Source organism: Nerophis lumbriciformis, linkage group LG11, assembly GCF_033978685.3.
Source record: "Nerophis lumbriciformis linkage group LG11, RoL_Nlum_v2.1, whole genome shotgun sequence".
NCBI lineage: Eukaryota > Metazoa > Chordata > Actinopteri > Syngnathiformes > Syngnathidae > Nerophis > Nerophis lumbriciformis.
The window spans coordinates 16838597-16857668 of NC_084558.2; the positions used below are offsets into that span (position 1 = coordinate 16838597).

General features: G+C 39.2%; 2 protein-coding genes and 2 non-coding genes across 5 annotated transcripts in view; 2 read left to right on the forward strand and 2 right to left on the reverse strand.

Moving 5' to 3' along the window:
* Positions 1-8378, forward strand: part of LOC133610685 (cerebellar degeneration-related protein 2-like) — a 34902-nt gene extending 26524 nt beyond the window's left edge. Inside the window, exons 3-6 of one of the 2 annotated variants that reach the window (XM_061967197.2) lie at positions 498-646; positions 714-878; positions 6391-6598; positions 6669-8378. In XM_061967197.2, the coding sequence (XP_061823181.1) occupies positions 498-646; positions 714-878; positions 6391-6598; positions 6669-7436 (1290 nt within the window). In that variant the 3' untranslated portion in view covers positions 7437-8378. The remainder of the gene's footprint in view (positions 1-497; positions 647-713; positions 879-6390; positions 6599-6668) is intronic. The other variant, XM_061967196.2, reaches the window with a different exon arrangement.
* Positions 8379-15517: 7139 nt separating this feature from the next.
* On the forward strand, positions 15518-15590 carry trnar-ucg (transfer RNA arginine (anticodon UCG)). The gene has a single exon. It is a non-coding gene; the product is annotated as a tRNA-Arg (tRNA).
* A 762-nt stretch (positions 15591-16352) lies between these two features.
* On the reverse strand, positions 16353-19013 carry mrpl58 (mitochondrial ribosomal protein L58). Its single transcript, XM_061966136.1, has 6 exons — positions 18648-19013; positions 18434-18458; positions 18287-18346; positions 18116-18198; positions 17872-18041; positions 16353-16494 (listed from the first exon to the last, which is right to left on the reverse strand). Exons 1-6 carry the CDS (start codon positions 18813-18815, stop codon positions 16419-16421), a joined length of 582 nt encoding a protein of 193 aa, XP_061822120.1. The 5' UTR covers positions 18816-19013; the 3' UTR covers positions 16353-16418.
* Positions 18976-19047, reverse strand: trnaq-cug (transfer RNA glutamine (anticodon CUG)). The gene has a single exon. It is a non-coding gene; the product is annotated as a tRNA-Gln (tRNA).
* Between the last annotated feature and the right edge of the window lie 25 nt (positions 19048-19072).

Below are 19072 nucleotides of genomic sequence, written 5' to 3' on the forward strand. Positions count from 1 at the left end.
TTTCTCTTTCTGATGTAAAATTCCGAGGTCTTTCACGCAGCCAAAGTTGGTTTGTCCAACTTGGCATTCCGAAATGTTTGCCCTCTATAAAATTGACTGAGATACAGGACACGTTCGGCAGCTTGCTCAAATCTCGTTTATTAGACGTGCTCATATGGATCAATTCCACAAATAAAACTTATTTTTTAAGGTGGCGAGCCTTTGGAACAGGGTCCAACTAATTCCGGTACAGTCCCTTGATTTTTTTCTTAATTTTTCTTAATTCCAGAGAAAGCAACAGACTGCTTTCTCTCACAATACCACTGGTTGAGTACAGCCTTGTAAACAAAAACTTTGTCCAGCAAAAATGGCTACCCAGCACCCACAATTAGTTGTGAAATGAAATGCCCTTTCGAGCCCTATAGAGAAGGGAAAAGTCTGGTTTGCTGGTCCTTAGCTTTCTGTAAATGTGGCCCCCTCCCTGCCTTTTATTGTAGTCTATGTTGTATATCACACAGTACCTGTCAAAGCAGTTAGAGGTCCTTCGGGACATGAACGAGCAGCATGCCAAAGTGTACGAGCAGCTGGACGGTACTGCAAGAGAGCTTGAACGAACCAACCAAACACTCGTGATCAACAGCAAGGACTCCCAGCAAAAGATAGAAAGGTAAAGCATCAACTCTCATTCAATTCCTTTGTCATTCTCCTTTTATCGAGAGTCTTTTTTTCATCAGGTTAACAGGGACCATTGAGACTTTGCAGAATCAGGTGGAGTCCCTCTCAGGACAGGTGGACCAGCTTCGCTCCATGGAAAAACTCAGAGTCAAGAGGGAGAAGAGGGAACGACGCAAGACCATCCACTCCTTTCCTTGTCTGAGGGAACTTTGCACAGCACCCAGGTATGGTTGTCTGGTGAGGAGGGAATAAAGGAAAGGAACACAAGCATTTGTCTATGAAAGCAATCAGTCATCATCCAAAAAACAATGCTCAGGTCCTGAGTCTTGCCTATAGTGAAACTGTGGATCGTTGGACTGACACAAACAGATTTTGTTTACAAAGCTTTGTAGGTGATAGGAGCATGGGCTGGAAAACAGAAATACATTTTTGTGGCGATACAGGAATGTATTTCCATTTTCCACAAACAAGAATAATATTCTAATATGCACCATGAACCACAAAGTAGTCTGCTAGCTACCTATGGACCAACAAAATCCACAGATAGGGCGTAGAAGTAAGCCAAATGTAGAATCCACATTCTTCGTTCAAAGTTCAAATTATTTGCCGTCATTTCTAGTACCTGTTAAAAAAAAAAAAAAAAAGGAAGCTCATTTAAAAAAATGTGCAGTAGATCCCACTTATTCGCGGTTCTGCATTCACTCTCTTGCATATTAACCAATATCAAATTGTAAATAACTAGTTTTTTTACAGTAACTAAAATGGAAGGGGATTTTATGGCGTTACACCAACAGGAGGCAAAGAGTGCTGCAGCCTTGATTGCAGTAGGCGGGGTTAGGTTTTGAGTCAATTCCCTCAACATTTTCCAGCAGGAAGATACTTTGACAAGACACAATGTTGTATAATTGCACACTTCACATATGATACAGAATGTAATTGCTTCTTAAAGGGGACCTATGATGATTTCAACCTACATTTAAAACACTTCCTTGTGGTCTAGACCAGTGGTTCTCAAATGGGGGTACGCGTACCCCTGGGGGTACTTGAAGGTATGCCAAGGGGTACGTGAGATTTTTTTTAAATATTCTAAAAATAGCAACAATTCCAAAATCCTTTATAAATATAAATAAAAACCTATCTTTTTTTCCAAATAGTTCAAGAAAGACCACAACAAATATGTAATTACAAGATTTGAAGTATGTTCATTCAGTTTCTACATTATGTAGAGGAAAAGCAGATGACAGTAGTGATGTACTGTAGTTATTTGAGATACTATATGTAATTAAAAGTGTAAAGTAACTAAATCATTGCGATCTTGTCTAAATCAGTGTTTCTAAACAATGGTGCCCCCTAAAAAAATCTGCTTCTCAGCAGTGGTCCGTATGGGCTGCAGCGATACTCAGTTGCAATGCACTTTCCCACCACTAGTGGCAGTAATGACAATCTCAAACCAGAGCCGTCTATAGGGCAGTGTTTCTCAAAGTGTGGGGCGCGCCCCACTGGTGGTGGGGAATAGAGACATGACAGGTGGGGCGCGAGGAACGGGAGGAAATTTCACTTTACATTTTTTTTTAAATTATTATATTCTTAGATATTTTTTTTTACTATGCTTTCATTTTCTATACACGCTGTAAATCACTTTGTGATTCTGTCTGTGAAATCTGCTATATAAATAAATGGAAATTACTGGTACTTATTTTTACTGTAGGCTTTATATTTCTCGGTACGAGCGAAAGTTTGACAGACATAGCAACAGTAACTAATGGGGGCGGGGCTAAGCGGAACAAACTTTCGCGCGGATGGGTAGCAGGCTAATGTGTGGATCACAATTACACAAATATATACATTTGTGACTCGCACCTCAAAGGTCGTCGAGCCAGAGCCAGCGCCTGCAGAGAAACAAAAATGTGACGGGCACACACTGGATTCATTCATCGGGAAGCACTAGCGTCAAGGCAGCTCAGCCACGAACTCAATGAGGTTTTAACAGATGTTGTGAGCGCGGTAAATTTGATCAAAACACGACCACCGAAAGTGCGACTGTTCTCTGCACTGTTTGGGGAAATAGGAGCTGATCATACAGCCGTGCTGTTTCACAGTGAAGCAAGGTGGCTCTCCTGGGGGAAAGTGCTGTCACTTGCCCTGTCTTGCCAAATGCATAGCTCCTCCTTTTTTTTGCAAACATTGCAAAGTGGCACTTTTATTGTATTTATTATTGAACTTGATGCAAGTTATTTGATTTATTATTGAACTTGATGCAAGTTATAACACTTTTTTTGATTTATTATTGAACTTGATGCAAGTTATAACACTTTTGTTTTATTTATTATTGAACTTGATGCAAGTTATAACACTTTTGTTTTATTTATTATTGAACTTGATGCAAGTTATAACACTTTTTTTGATTTATTATTGAACGTGATGCTAGTTATAACACTTTTTTTATTTATTATTGAACTTGATGCAAGTTATAACACTTTTGTTTTATTTATTATTGAACTTGATGCAAGTTATAACACTTTTTTTGATTTATTATTGAACGTGATGCTAGTTATAACACTTTTTTTTATTTATTATTGAACTTGATGCAAGTTATAACACTTTTTTTGATTTATTATTGAACGTGATGCTAGTTATAACACTTTTTTTTTATTTATTATTGAACTTGATGCAAGTTATAACACTTTTGTTTTATTTATTATTGAACTTGATGCAACTTATAACACTTTTGTTTTATTTATTATTGAACTTGATGCAAGTTATAACACTTTTTTTGATTTATTATTGAACGTGATGCTAGTTATAACACTTTTTTTTATTTATTATTGAACTTGATGCAAGTTACAACACTTGTTTTATTTATTATTGAACTTGATGCAAGTTATAACACTTTTTTTGATTTATTATTAAACGTGATGCAAGTTATAACACTTTTTTTGATTTATTATTGAACGTGATGCAAGTTATAACACTTTTTTTGATTTATTATTGAACTTGATACAAGTTATAACACTTTTGTTTTATTTATTATTGAACTTGATGGAAGTTATTTTATTTATTATTGAACTTGATGCAAGTTGTACCACAGCTGCACAGTTATTTTATTTATCATTGAACTTGATGTTATTTTATGTTATTGAGTTTGAATGTATACAACTTGATGTTCAATAAATTTGAAAATGTTAAAGCTTGGCATTAGCGCTCTGTTGGGGCGATGGGGGCAGGTGGGGCTTGAAAACTCCCCCTTGTCCAAAGTGGGGGATGACAAAAAAAGTTTGAGAACCACTGCTATAGGGAGAGTATGGACAACTCAGTTTCAAAGTTGGTCCCAAACATGGCACCCTATAGTCACGTGAGGAGCTTTTGACCAACCACAGAGAATATGGCCAGACGATCTCTTATATGATTGGTCAAAAGCTCCTCACGTGACTACAAGGCGCCTTGTTTGGGAACAACTCTGAAACCGAGTTGTCCATACCATAGGCGACGATCTACATTTCTGTCAGTGGGTGCTCGGTGTCCATCCATCCATCCATTTTCTACCGTTTATTCCCTTCGGGGTCGCGGGGGGCGCTGGAGCCTATCTCAGCTACAATCGGGCGGAAGGCGGGGTACACCCTGGACAAGTCGCCACCTCATCACAGGGCCAACACAGATAGACAGACAACATTCACACTCACATTCACACATGTTTAAAAAAAAAAATAGACGTTCAGCGAAGTGATTATCCCATATGATTTGTGGCTTTGCCGGCAGTAAGTCGGACACGTTTCCAGTGAGGGTTGGACTCCGCCAAGGCTGCCCTTTGTCACCGATTCTGTTCATAACTTTTATGGACAGAATTTCTAGGCGCAGTCAAGGCGTTGAGGGGATCTGGTTTGGTGGCTGCAGGATTAGGTCTCTGCTTTTTGCAGATGATGTGGTCCTGATGGCTTCATCTGGCCAGGATCTTCAGCTCTCACTGGATCGGTTCGCAGCCGAGTGTGAAGCGACTGGGATGAGAATCAGCACCTCCAAGTCCGAGTCCATGGTTCTCGCCCGGAAAAGGGTGGAGTGCCATCTCCGGGTTGGGGAGGAGATCTTTCCCCAAGTGGAGGAGTTTAAGTACCTCGGAGTCTTGTTCAGGAGTGAGGGAAGAGTGGATCGTGAGATCGACAGGCAGATCGGTGCGGCGTCTTCAGTAATGCGGACGCTGTATCGATCCGTTGTGGTGAAGAAGGAGCTGAGCCGGAAGGCAAAGCTCTCAATTTACCGGTCGATCTACGTTCCCATCCTCACCTATGGTCATGAGCTTTGGGTTATGACCGAAAGGACACGATCACGGGTACAAGCGGCCGAAATGAGTTTCCTCCGCCGGGTGGCAGGGCTCTCCCTTAGAGATAGGGTGAGAAGCTCTGCCATCCGGGGGGAGCTCAAAGTAAAGCCGCTGCTCCTCCACATCGAGAGGAGCCAGATGAGGTGGTTCGGGCATCTGGTCAGGATGCCACCCGAACGCCTCCCTAGGGAGGTGTTTAGGGCACGTCCGACCGGTAGGAGGCCGCGGGGAAGACCCAGGACACGTTGGGAAGACTATGTCTCCCGGCTGGCCTGGGAACGCCTCGGGGTCCCACAGGAAGAGCTGGACGAAGTGGCTGGGGAGAGGGAAGTCTGGGCTTCCCTGCTTAGGCTGCTGCCCCCGCGACCCGACCTCGGATAAGCGGAAGAAGATGGATGTATGGATGGATGGATTTGTGGCTTTATTATTTTATAAAACGGACCAAACTCGTCACAAAATTAACGACAACAAGATTAATTTTTCAGAAATTATTTTAAAGATTGAATGTTGCCATCAATCCCACGTGGGTGCTCGGCATTGTCCGTGGGTGCTCGGGCCCCGAAGCACCCACGGGATCGGCGCCTATGGTCTATACTGTCTTTATACATGGTTTAGTCTCAAACAAAGAGAAGAAGGCCCTCAATTACTAAATTGAGGGCCACATTTCACCATGTTATGATGGTAGTAACATTAGGCTCCATCCATCCATCCATCCATTTTCTACCGCTTATTCCCTTCGGGGTCGCGGGGGGTGCTGGAGCCTATCTCAGCTACAATCGGGCGGAAGGCGGGGTACACCCTGGACAAGTCGCCATCTCATCGCAGGGCCAACACAGATAGACAGACAACATTCACACTCACATTCACACACTAGGGCCAATTTAGTGTTGCCAATCAACCTATCCCCAGGTGCATGTGTTTGGAGGTGGGAGGAAGCCGGAGTACCCGGAGGGAACCCAGGCAGTCACGGGGAGGCTCATAGATCAAAAAGAAAAAGTAATGAGCTAAAGTCATGGAAAAAAGTTTAGGTGCAAAAATTATGAATAAAGTGGTGAAGCAGCAGCACTTAAAATACACAATTTTTGAAGTTTTACCAGGCACATTAGGTGTATCGCTGGCATTGCATATCACTAGATAATAGACATGACACAAAACTATAGTCATTTTAAATGGCAACTTTCTGGCTTTAAGAAACACTCAAATGAATTAAGAATATACATAGTGGTAGTCAGTTACAGTTTCATTTTTAGATCCATCAGAGTCCAAATATTATGGAATCACTTAAGAAAAAATGTATGGAATCATGAAAAACAACACCACCTATGGCTATTTAACATCTTGCAGTCTTTGAGGCACGGACTTTAATCTTGCTTCAACTTTGTCCGATTGCTGTTGTTTCATTTGTGACATGTTTGTAAAAGGTACGAGGACGAGTTTGTGGTGGGCAGGGCTGAAAGCTTCTCTGTGGAGGCGAAGCGTCAGCCATTTGAAGAGGAGAACCAGCACCTTAGGGAGGCGGTGTCAGCTCTACGAGCAGCCATCCGGTCCGAGAAGGGGCGTCGAGAGGGTGTGGAGAAGGAGTGCAACCTGCTCCTTGCAGATTTCTCGCGTCTGCAAACACGTGTGCAGGTGACTGCAGAACGCTATTGCTAATGTCGTTCATAAATGCAACACTTCAGTGTGATTGTTTTCCCCCCAGGATGCTGAGAGCTGTCAGGCCAGGGTGAGAGAGTTGGAGGTGGAGCTGCAGGAGCTACAGCAGCTACGCCGCGGCAGAACTTTCCTCCTCGGAAACGAAGATGACGGCGTCACCCTCACCCAGACCGTGCTCAATAACACCCCGGAGACCGACACTTTCCTGGAGGGAGAGGTTGCGGAGACAGGAGGAGGCGTGAGGGAGGTGGCGGAGGGTGGAGGCGGCGTGGGCGGGGAAGCTCTCCCCGAGTCCAACCCTGTGAGGAAAAGCTGCAGTGACACCGCACTCAACGCCATCGTTGCTCGGGATGCATCTGGCCGCAGGAGAGGCAGCTACGCTCTTCACGCCAACAGCGTGAGAAAGAGAGGCATGTCCATCCTCAGGGAGGTGGATGAGCAGTATCACGCTTTATTGGAGAAATACGAGGAGCTGCTGGGAAAATGCCGCCGCCACGAGGAGAGCCTCTGTCACGCCGGCGTCCAGACTTCCCGACCCGTCTCCCGAGACCCTTCCATGAAGGACTGCGCCGTGGGTCACACCCCCGCCCCTCCCCCATCCCCCACCCAGTCACCATCGACGCCGGAGGCCATTGAGATGATCGGCAAGCAGGTGGAGGCGGTGGATAAGCGCCTGGGACAGAACACTCCAGAGTACAAGGCTCTCTTCAAGGAGATATTCTCCCGTATCCAGAAGACCAAGATGGACATTAAAGCTACCAAAGCCGCTAAACCCAGTAAATCCAGCAAATCAGGCAAATCTAGTAAGCAGTGATGCGTCTCTAGAGGACATTAGGTACAATGTCAGTGTTCCGCGCAGTGCAACATTTGTCGCCAAGCAGCCAACTCAAGTGCAGTACAGAAAATGCCAAGTAGAGTCTTACACGGAAATATGAGTAGCATGTATTAGCAGTACGAAAATAAAACAAATCTGCATAGTTTCGTCTTAAATGGCATTTAGTGTTCAGTGTGCAGAAATATGCTGGATCAGAGGTTCTCAACTTTGTTTCACAAAGTACCACCTCAGAAAAAAGTACCAAGTACCACAATAGTCACCAACATTAAAATACAGTGGCGTAGTAGCCCTAAGTATCTATTAAAAACAAGGCAGAAGTTTTATTTAACAGGTATATTTAATATTTTTGGCTCTGTAACATTACACACAGTATGAACAGTAACAGTGGCTATGTTTACACTGCAGGCCAAAGTGGCCTAAATCTGATTTTTTTCTAAATCAGATTTTTTTCCAGCTGACTGTTCACACTGCAAGTAAAATGTGATCTTCATCAGACTCCAGTGTAAACGCGCAAAGGCCCCAACGTGGCCCGTGTGTGGCCTTGACGTCACTTGCATGCGCACTCGATAAAGTAAAAACCAAGGAAGTTGACAGGATTCCGTAAATGAACAAGGAAGTCACAACGAGTACTACAAAATAAAATAAAAGTCACCACCGTACATATTTGGGCTGTGCATCTGTGGGCACGACTCAATTCCTGGGGGAACGATTCAAATCTCGATTCAAATTGAATACTTTTTCAATAACATTGGGTGCCAGTTCTAGATTGACTACATTCCTTTATAAAATAGATAAACAGCTCTGATGAATTTTGGTTTATTCATTTAATAAAATTCTACCCAAAGTTTTACTAAATTGGCTGGACAGGACAGATTTTAGGGTGAAACAAACAAACATATATATATGTATATGTATATGTATATGTATATGTATATATATATATATATATGTGTGTGTGTATATATGTATATGTGTATATATACTGTATATATGTATGTATGTATGTATGTATGTATATATATATATATATATATATGTATATATATATATATATATGTATGTATATATGCATGTATGTATACATATATATGTATGTATATATATGTATGTATGTATATATATATATATATATGTATGTAATATATATATATATATATATATATATATATACATATATATATATATATATATACATATATATATATATACATATATATGTATACATACATGCATATATATATATATATATATATATATATATATATAATTTGCATTTGCCCTGGAGAGCAGAGAAACCTGCGAAACAGGCTTGTAGGGATGATATAGCCTCTTGTGTTTTTTCCTGACCTAACGTATATTCTGCTCTACTCCGGTATTGAGCACTGTATAACGGATAAACCACAGAAACCTCGACTATATATATATATATATGTGTATATATATATATATATATATATATATGTATGTATGTATGTATCATTCATTTTTTACATAAAAATAAATGAAAGTAATATAATGTATGAACGAATATATATATATATATATATATATATATATATATATATATATATATATATATATATATATATATATATATATATATATAAAAGCAAATATGCCACAGCATCAATTACGGTCCTTCAACAATCACATAATAGGCTATATATAATACTTATGTATTATATATAGCCTATTATGTGTGCACTATTGACAAGTGATGCACCGAAAATTCGGTCATCTTAAATAGACTTTGCTCACTGAAACCGGATGTTATGATGAAGTATCCACTTCCGCTGGCGGGGCTGCGTCTTTCCTCGCGCTCACGAATGATGTAGCTCTCTCAAAGCTGACGAAAAAGTCACATACGGTTCACATTCAGGTCACATTGCGTTTAGACTGGAGTCACATTTAAAAAGATCCGATTTCAATTGGATTTGGACTACCTCCTGATATGGCCTTAATCTGATTCGAAAAGATCACATTTGAAGCACTTTGGAGCGTTTAGACTGGCAAAAGAAATCAGATCTGTGTCACTTGAGGGCAAAAATATCAGATTTGGTGTGCAATGTAAAGGGGGCCACTTTGTTTGAATATAGGAAAATAAACACTGTACCTAAATAAAGTGATTATTTGACGTACCACTATATACACGTACCACAGTTTGAGAAGCACTGTGCTAGATCATCAGGTTTCCTGCATTTTTCACCGAGATCACACATTATATTACCAACAAAAGAAAACAGTAGACAACAACAAACATGCCTGCAAGACTTATTTGGCACATTGTAGCGAGCAGCCGACTGCAATCAGCGGTGTGCACGCTGACCAGAATAGGCCAGTAGATGGAATAAAAAGACATGACCTTACCATTTTATATTCTGAAGCAGGGGGAACGGTAGCTTTGAGACTGATAGCAAAAATAAAATAAAAATTACTCTTGACAAAAAACGAAACAACGATAGAACTCTCATCATTTGCATTAAAGTTCTACAGTGACGGAAAAGGGGAAAAAAAATCCTATATATGCATTTCCATTCAGAATTGTCGTGACTCCACGACATAAGTTATCGCGTTGCTTTTGCACAATCTAACAAATAAAATACAATGAAAATATGGTGGAGGTTAACATACAGTACCGCACAAAAGAGTACCTCCCACCACTCACATAGATGCAATGACTAGTTGGGGCCCAATTTGGACATTTTCACTCAGGGATGTACTCCTTTTTGTTGCCAGTGGTTAAGACATTAATGGCTGTGTGTTGGGGTACTTTGAGGCGACAGTAAATGTACACTATTACACAAACTGTACAGGGACTACATTGCATCAAAGTACAGTAGTATCTCAATTTTTGAGATTTTTTTGGTCCTGTGACGGAGCTCTTAACTCAAAACACTTGTATCTCAAATCAAACTAATTGCCCGCCCGCCCCCCTCCCCCCGCGCCCAAAAGAGCACAATTTTAACATGTAACATGCCTTTAAAAAACAACTAACTTTTAGATGGGAAATATTGCATAAAAACAATACAATACAATATTCTACAAACAATTACTGTAGTTTTATTAAGTAATGTAATAATAATATACAGTACATATTTTGCCTTGGAGAGCTTACTTCTACGGTATTTCCTTCTAGCTGTGTCACCATCAAACACACCATCAGCAGCTTCTTCATATACTATTTTACATTTTTGATTGGCATTAGACTCATTCTGCCTCAGTATGGCGCACACTAGCAGTCATACGCTCAAATTGCTTTGCCAAGTTGACTACAAACTTTTTTTCATGTTTCGACAACTAATTTCTTTAATCCACTGAATATCATCCACTTCTCAGCATGCAGTCACTTTCTTCCTTCCCACGGTTGGAAAAACCAAGTTGTGTCGATCTCTACCTACAAGCCAACGCTAGCGAGTAAGACCAGATGTTTCAATTCTTATGGGGTTCACTCTGGCATTTGCTACAACAACTCTTGCAATTTAAAGCATAACAATTAGCAGAGACAGAGTTCTTATCTCAAAACACCCTTAAATTGAGGTACCACTATATCCTTTCTTCGCTGTTGTCTCATGAAGATAAAAAATAAGTGAAAAAAAATGCAAGGGGTGTACTCACTTTTAGATGGTACTGTATGAACTTATCATTTACCGTCTTTACTGTGTTACTGTGCTTTTAGACTTATTTAACTAGAGCAAAGTATTTTAAATCTAAACCGTGAGATCCTATCATTATGAAACACTAACTGACAAGAAAGATGAGTTAAAAAACATGTAGGGTTTTGTTTGAAATCATGCAGTATATTCACATTTTTTCTCATTTTTTTATGCTGTCTGACCAGTAAAGGTGCTAATAATCCTCATAGCAATTTATTGTTTTCATATATCAATACGCTTTCTGTCTTTGATACCTCACTTTTGCACAAGTCGCTTTCTAGCGGGATTAGAACGAGATTACCACTTTGAATGGATAATGTGAAGTTTATTGCTCGGGTTGGTGGAAGTAGTGCTTTTTGAAAAGAATGTGGTTGATGGTCCCACTAAATGCCTAAAAGATGCTCCTCTTGAGAAACGTTACAATCTTTGCAGATTGTTATTTTTGACAATACCTAGGCATGGAGTCATCATTTACACAAATCATGTGAGTCGTCATGTCGCTTGTCTATACTTTAAAGCGCCTATAGCCCCTTAATGTGGAATATTGTCACAAATTGCATTTTAACCAATGGGTTGACAATTTTTTGCTTTTATTCAAACAATGTATTTTATCATCTTCGTCTTACACTTGCAGCCTTACTAGATGACCTAACTAACCTGTTACCACAATGTAATGCCACTATTTGATTGCGTAAATGTACTGTATAACGCTTTGCTACAGTGAATGTTATGACTATGTTGAAAGGCACATTTGACATTCCCAATATAACCTTAATTACTCTGCAAAATAGTGAATGATAGAACTTTTTCTCGCTGATAACATCAGACATAAAGCTGTCAACATACAGTAGAATGAGTGCATTACTGTGATGTATCAAGTGCATTTTAAGTACACTATAGGGAGAACATTTCCCAACTTGTGTTTTTGTTTTATATTTTGTATTTGGGATATGCCTCATTATCTACATTGCATTGAGTGCAGTGACCTTTTCTGTGTTTGCATTTTTTCCTCAGTGTTATAACTTGTTACTAACATACTGTTTTCATATGTTAAGTGCTTTACTTTTTACTATAAGTTTGAATATGGTCTCTATTCATTCATTATTGTGACTTACATTTTATATACATCTTGTCATATTAGCTCCATATTCATGTATTTGTCACTCAGTGAAACCTATTGGTAATAAAGCCTTACACTGCAATTGTTGTCCAATTTGGTATCGATTAGCTACAACTCTAGTTAACAAGCTGTCCCACCACTCTGGTCGTTTTGGTATAGCCCTCTACAGAAAGCTAGGAGTAATCAACAACAATTTCAAATTAGAAATGGTCTCAGCTGACGAGGTGCTTAATAAATTGAGCGCGCTCCACCTAAACAAGGTCACCGGCCTTGACAATATTCTCTCCAGATTCCTCAGGGACTCTGCCACCACCGTTGCCCCAATCATCACACACATAATTAACCTCTCAATTAAACAAGGTCAAGTACCCAAAGATTTCAAGATAGAAAGAGTAACTCTGCTTTTTGAAAAAGGAAGCAAATTAGAACCTGGTAACTACCGACCTGCTTCTATTCTCAGTTCCATTTCGAAAGTACCGTAATGGAAAACATAGTTTATGAACAGGTCGATAGTTACCTTGCCACTAAAAACTCATGTACAAATTCCAATCCGGCTTCAGAACTAACCACTCCACTGACACATGCCTTCTCTATCTGACCGACCACATCAAACATGAGGTAGACGGGGGCTAATACTGCGGCATAGTCATGCTGGATCTTCAGAAGGCCTTTGACACCGTTAACCACGCTATACTGTTAGATAAGCACAGAGCAATCAGATTTGATAAAACCTCATCGAGCTGGATGCAATCTTACTTGGAGGGGAGGAAACAGATGGTAGAGGTGAACGGCACCGTGTACCCCCCCCCCCCCCCCCCGCCCTCTCAGTAAGCTGTGGAGTCCCCCAAGGCAGTATATTAGGGCCTTTACTGTTCCTAATATACGTAAATGACATGTCATCAGCATGCAACTGTGAGTTGTTCCTGTTTGCGGATGACTCGGCCCTGCTGGTATCAGACAAGGACAAGTCACAGGTGGAAAAATCCTCAGTGCTGAACTCCTTAGTATTTGCACCTGGCTCGCTGACAATAAACTATCCATACACTTAGGTAAAACAGAATCCATCCTATTTGGGTCCCAAATCAATCTAAAAAAAAGTCAGTGACTTCACCATAAAAGTGGGTGACATTGTTATCACCAGGAAAGATGAGGTCACCTACCTAGGTTCCATTCTAGAGGCTAATCTTTCCTGTGATAAAATGGCAACCAAGGTAATCAAAAAGGTCAACCAATGAACAAGATTTCTCTTCAGAATCTCCTCTCTGGTCAATAAAAGCACCTTGAAGATTCCAGCGGGAACTCTCGTTTAACCCTTTTTCGATTACGCATGCACCTCCTGGTACCCCGGCACCTCCAAAACCCTCAAATCTAGACTCCAAACATCCCAGAACAAGCTAGTCAGATTACTTCTAGACCTCCACCCCAGATCACACCTCACTCCAACCCACTTCTCCAAAGTGGGCTGGCTCAGGGTGGAGGACAGAGTAAAACAACTTGCACTGAGCCTAGTCTATAAAATCCGCTACACCCCCCTGATACCGAAGCACATGTCAAACTACTTCCTTAACGTAAATTACCGCCACAACCACAACACTAGGGGGAGCTCCACTAACCATGTTAAACCCAGATTCCGATCTAACAAAGGTCTTAACTCATTCTCCTTCTATGCCACATCAATATGGAATGCACTCCCAACAGGTGTAAAAGAAAGGGCATCTCTATCCTTCTTCAAAACCGCACTAAAACAACACCTCCAGTCAACTTCAACCATAGACTAACACCCTCCCCCTTCCATATCCCACCTCCCCGGATTGTAAATAACCAAATGTAAATAATCAAATGTATACACTTATCCTTATGTTTTCTGAACTCACTATGTTCTCTGCTCGCTGTACATATCCTACCAAATCAGACCTACCGGTACACTGTTTCAATGTCCATTTCTCTGATGATGCAATTGTTGATGACTGAAGTGCTGATATCAACTAAACCCTCCTCATCCCACCCCCCGGATTGTAAATATTGTACATAATGTAAATAATTCAATGTATATACTCTGATGATTAACTTGTGGGATGACTGTATTATGCTGATAGTATATATTTGTACCATGAATTGATTTACGTGGACCCCGACTTAAACAAGTTGAAAAACTTATTCGGGTGTTACCATTTAGTGGTCAATTGTACGGAATATGTACTGTACTGTGCAATCTACTAATAAAAGTTTCAATCAATCAATCAATATGATACGAAGTACGGTAGTCCCTCATTTGTCGCGGTTTACTAGAATGTTCATTAATAAATTTAATAGTTTCATAGTTAGAGCACAAAAAACGGTTTACGACCTTTTAAATCCGTTTTTAACATTATTAGAGCCCTCCAAGTATGAAATATTACCCAATTATTCAATATTACACTTGTATCAAACTGCTCAAACTAAAGGATTTACAAAGTACATACGAATGTATTGATCATTGAGGCATTGTCATCTAATTAGGTGATATACAACTTATTAATATCTATTTATTAATTTGAACTTTGATTATTATTTGTTTTTAATTTATATATTTGTTTGTGTAACAAATCCAACACAGAGTGAACAAAACTTTCATTGAATGATTTTTATTTTTTAATTTGCTGACCATTATTTTCCTCAGAATGAAACAACACCAAAACAGTTTTATATGAACAAACTTATTTGTAAACAATTGCAAAATACAAAATTTAAGGCAACTGGGCAATATAATTTTTAAACAAGTAATTCAATTGTTCCCTAATTTACTTTTTTTATACATACAATTGCTTAATGGAAATTAAAGTTAATGGTGCAAAATAACTCAACGACATCGAAACACGCAATGTGTTATATACACATATACGCAATAAACATTAAAGATAACTTATAACTTATAATGATACTGCCCTCGGTGTCGATACTATCGATATTATCTCTGTTTAAAATGTGTTTCCATAACGGATAGCTCATACTGAGACGAATGCCGTATTGGTGCAAAACATCTGTAGTTTCAAAAACTTATATTACGTGCACATATATTTATATACAAATCATTTAAATATGTATTCATTACGATGTATGTACGTATGATTGAAAAACATAACGTTTAGTGCTAACTGCAAAAAGGCAAATGTGGTGCATTTTTCAATGTCAGTTGAAATAGTACACTGAACTTTACCGTGTTGTTTGCTAACGTGCCTCTGCGTAAAACTATGATACATTTGTCATCGAAGAATTGTTTAAACTGTATTGAAGTGTGTAACGTACATGACCGCGTGGCCTAATGGATAAGGCGTCTGACTTCGGATCAGAAGATTGAGGGTTCGAGTCCCTTCGTGGTCGTCTTTTGAGGCCAACGAGAAGATTTTTATTTCGTTTTAAAAATTCCAAACTCTACTTGATATTAATGTATATGGCAACGCAATGGTAAAAATGAGATGGTTTGTACTACTCCCCCAGATGACTATGTATGTAGTTCAAATATTTATTTTCGTCCGTCAAATTCGGGGAGCAGAGTGGCGCAGCGGAAGCGTGCTGGGCCCATAACCCAGAGGTCGATGGATCGAAACCATCCTCTGCTATTTTGAGGAAGCATTTAAAAATGTATATATTTTTTGAAGCATTTGGTTAAAATGTATTCTCTAATACTTTTGAATACATGCTTGTACTTGTCGTTCTATCTAAAATGCTAGTAGTGATTATGGGCAAACTGGTTATTTCAACAAGAAAATTGCTTTTTTTAAAACTTTGTTGCCACATTATCTTCTTAATATTCGTACATATTTCAAAATGGGCACTTACTAGTTGAAGCAGCTCCAAGTATAATTACTAGTTTGGTTTATAGTTTAGAATACGTCATAATATTAAATGCATAAGACAGTTATCTGTTTGAATCTGTATTTGGTTATGAATAGTCTTCACTGGTTCATCCATCCATCCATTTTCTACCGCTTGTCCCTTTTGGGGTCGCGGGGGTTGCTGGAGCCTATTCAATATTAATGAATAAAAGTAGTGATTGGTAACAGTGATCAAATCTAAACTGCTTATTAACAATGATAAGAGTGTGTACGGTTTTTGTACAGCGGAAACACTGCTAACACAGAAATGTTTTAAAACAATTTTTATTACAAAGAAAAAACATAAATTATTGATGTTAAAACGTTCATGGAACTACAGTTGCCTGCTCTGCTTGGTAGCTGAATTGATCTTCTTCTGTCTGATTCGCTCCTTGTTTCTTTTATCCAACCTGCAAAAAAATGTCCCCATGCTAAATATTTACTGACATAAGGAATATAATCAGCATATTTCCTCATTGAATGACCTAAGCTGTACTGTTACAGATATGGTGCCCCAACTGATCGTCAGGTTTGATCACCTAACATCCTATTAACATATGGTTCCTTTCGGTTACAGTCTTTACTTTTTTTTTTTTAACATGACAGAAACTATCATCATTTACCCATTTACCGTAAATGATTTAATGTTGCATAGGTTGTAAACTGGAAGCAGGCAATAACTGGAGAGTGGGCGCTATTTCTAAAATGTTAACAATGTACAGTAGTACCTCAATTTAAGAGCTTAATTGGTTCTGTGAAAGAGCTCTTAACTCAAAACACATGTATCTCAAATCAACATCTCCATCAAACTGAATTTAAATCAATTTAATTGGTGCTTAGCCAGCACAAAATAGCACAATTGTAGCATGTAAAATGCCTTTTAAAAATAAAAAATATTGTATAAAAACAATACAAGAGAGTGTATTAACAACTTGTGTGTAGCATTTACCTTGGAGAGTGGACTTTTACGTTATTTCCTTCTGGCTGTTTCTCCATCAAACACACCATTAGCATCTTTGCCATATTTTCATGGATAAATGTCCGCCATTCAGATACTACATCATGTTTTTGATTATTTCTTTCTTTATTTCAATGAATATTGTCCACTTCTTCTCAGCACTGTCCTTCACTCTCACCTTCTTCCTACCCATAGTTGGAAAACAAAGTTACCGTATTTTTCGGAGTATAAGTCGCACCGGAGTATAAATCGCACCTGCCAAAAATGCATAATAAAAAAGGAAAAAAACATATATAAGTCGCATTGGAGCCCGGCCAAACTATGAAAAAAATTGCGACTTATAGTCCGAAAAATGCGGTATGTCCATCTCTCGCAATAAGCTAAAGCTAGCGAGTAAAACAGTTTTGGTTGGATCACTGTGACATTTGCTAGGCCAACTAATGGTACGGACGACAAAATGTAAAAGCACAACAAATAGCTCAAAACACTCTTAAGTTGGGGTAACACTCAATGAGGAAATACTATGTATAGCAGTGATTCTCAAACTGTGGGCTCTATTCAGTGGTACGCTGTAGAACGCTGTAAATACGTACTGTATAAGAAGTATCATTGTCGATGATGTTTGTGCATTGTGTGTAATGTTACAGTGGTTAAAAATATTAAATATACTCGTTAAATAAAACCTCTGCTCTGTTTTAATGAATACTTAGGCCTACTACGCTACTGTATTTTATTGTTGGTCATTAGAGAGCCAAGTGTTTTCTGAGGTTGCACTTGGTGAAAAAAAAATGTTTGAGAACCACTGCTTTATAGAACGAGCTGTTGTTACCTTGATGCTCTGAGGGCAAGATCTTCTGGTGTGGGTTCACGCGGCTTTTTACTAGCCTCAGCAATAATAGTAGAGATCTTCTGTACACAATCACTGACGTTTCTCTGCTGGCTCCTGCTCAGTTCTGAGGTGACGAGCAATTCCCCAGCTTTGTTGATACGGTTTCTGTTCTGCACCACAAAGCAGATAAATACACTTCAATCTCAGATGTATATTTTTCACCACATCATTATTGGAAACCAACCTTTTCCAGGATTTTCATTCGTACATCTTCAGGGATCCAGTCCGCTGCTAATACGTTGAATCTGATCTCTGCTTTTGTGTTGACTGAGGGTTTAATAAACAGGGAGCGTTAACTGTATATCAACATTAATAAATACTATTGATTATTTTTTTAATCATAACTTTTGAAGACCTTTATTGACATGCTGACCACCAGGGCCACTACTCCTGCTGTAAGACACGGTCAGGCGGTCTAAGAAGAAAAGAAAGTTAATGACGACAAACGAGGAAGGAATCACACTATTTTTGTAAGTCATATGATACATTTTTGAATATTTACCCAGTGGAATGTACACTTGGTTATCCTAAAAGAGGTCAAAATAATGAAATTAGTTTTGAGTCATTTGTACTAGCATGACACTGTTGTTTGCTTGGCACAGCATTGTGTGTGTCACAAACCACATTAAGATATACCACTTTATTTCTTTCTTTAAATTGACTGTTTGTGTGACATTCTTTTAGTAAAGTAAACAGCGATGATATATTGAATTTACCAGCAGTTCGTTGTCCTTTTCCCGGGTTCCATAGCCAGCGTTTGATTGTTGAATGTTGTTCGTTTGATTTATTCGAACACTGCCACGTTTTAAAGACTGTGGAATTATTAAACTAGGTCGAAGATTAACGCTCAGAAAACAACAGCGTCTCACAATGTTGGCCGCCATGTTGATATGACGTTAGGCGGTGACGACCTCATGCAGTCGAAACAAACAAACAAGCCCATTTAAATCCACTGATTAAGCAAATTGAGCACTTAAATATATAATTATTAGTAGTAGTAATTAAGCACTAAAAAAGTTACCGGACACTTTCTTTAAAAATATCAGGTTCCACCGAGATTTGAACTCGGATCGCTGGATTCAGAGTCCAGAGTGCTAACCATTACACCATGGAACCGATTTGAGCGCTGTGAGAATAATTG

Excerpts from the sequence above, each read along its gene's own strand:
- mrpl58 (XM_061966136.1), bottom strand. The coding sequence starts at position 18,815 with ATGGCGGCCAACATTGTGAGACGCTGTTGTTTTCTGAGCGTTAATCTT. Across the intron at positions 18,042-18,115 it reads GAATGAAAATCCTGGAAAAG|AACAGAAACCGTATCAACAA; the intron begins GTTGGTTTCCAA and ends TTTGTGGTGCAG. Across the intron at positions 16,495-17,871 it reads CTTGCCCTCAGAGCATCAAG|GTTGGATAAAAGAAACAAGG; the intron begins GTAACAACAGCT and ends ATTTTTTTGCAG.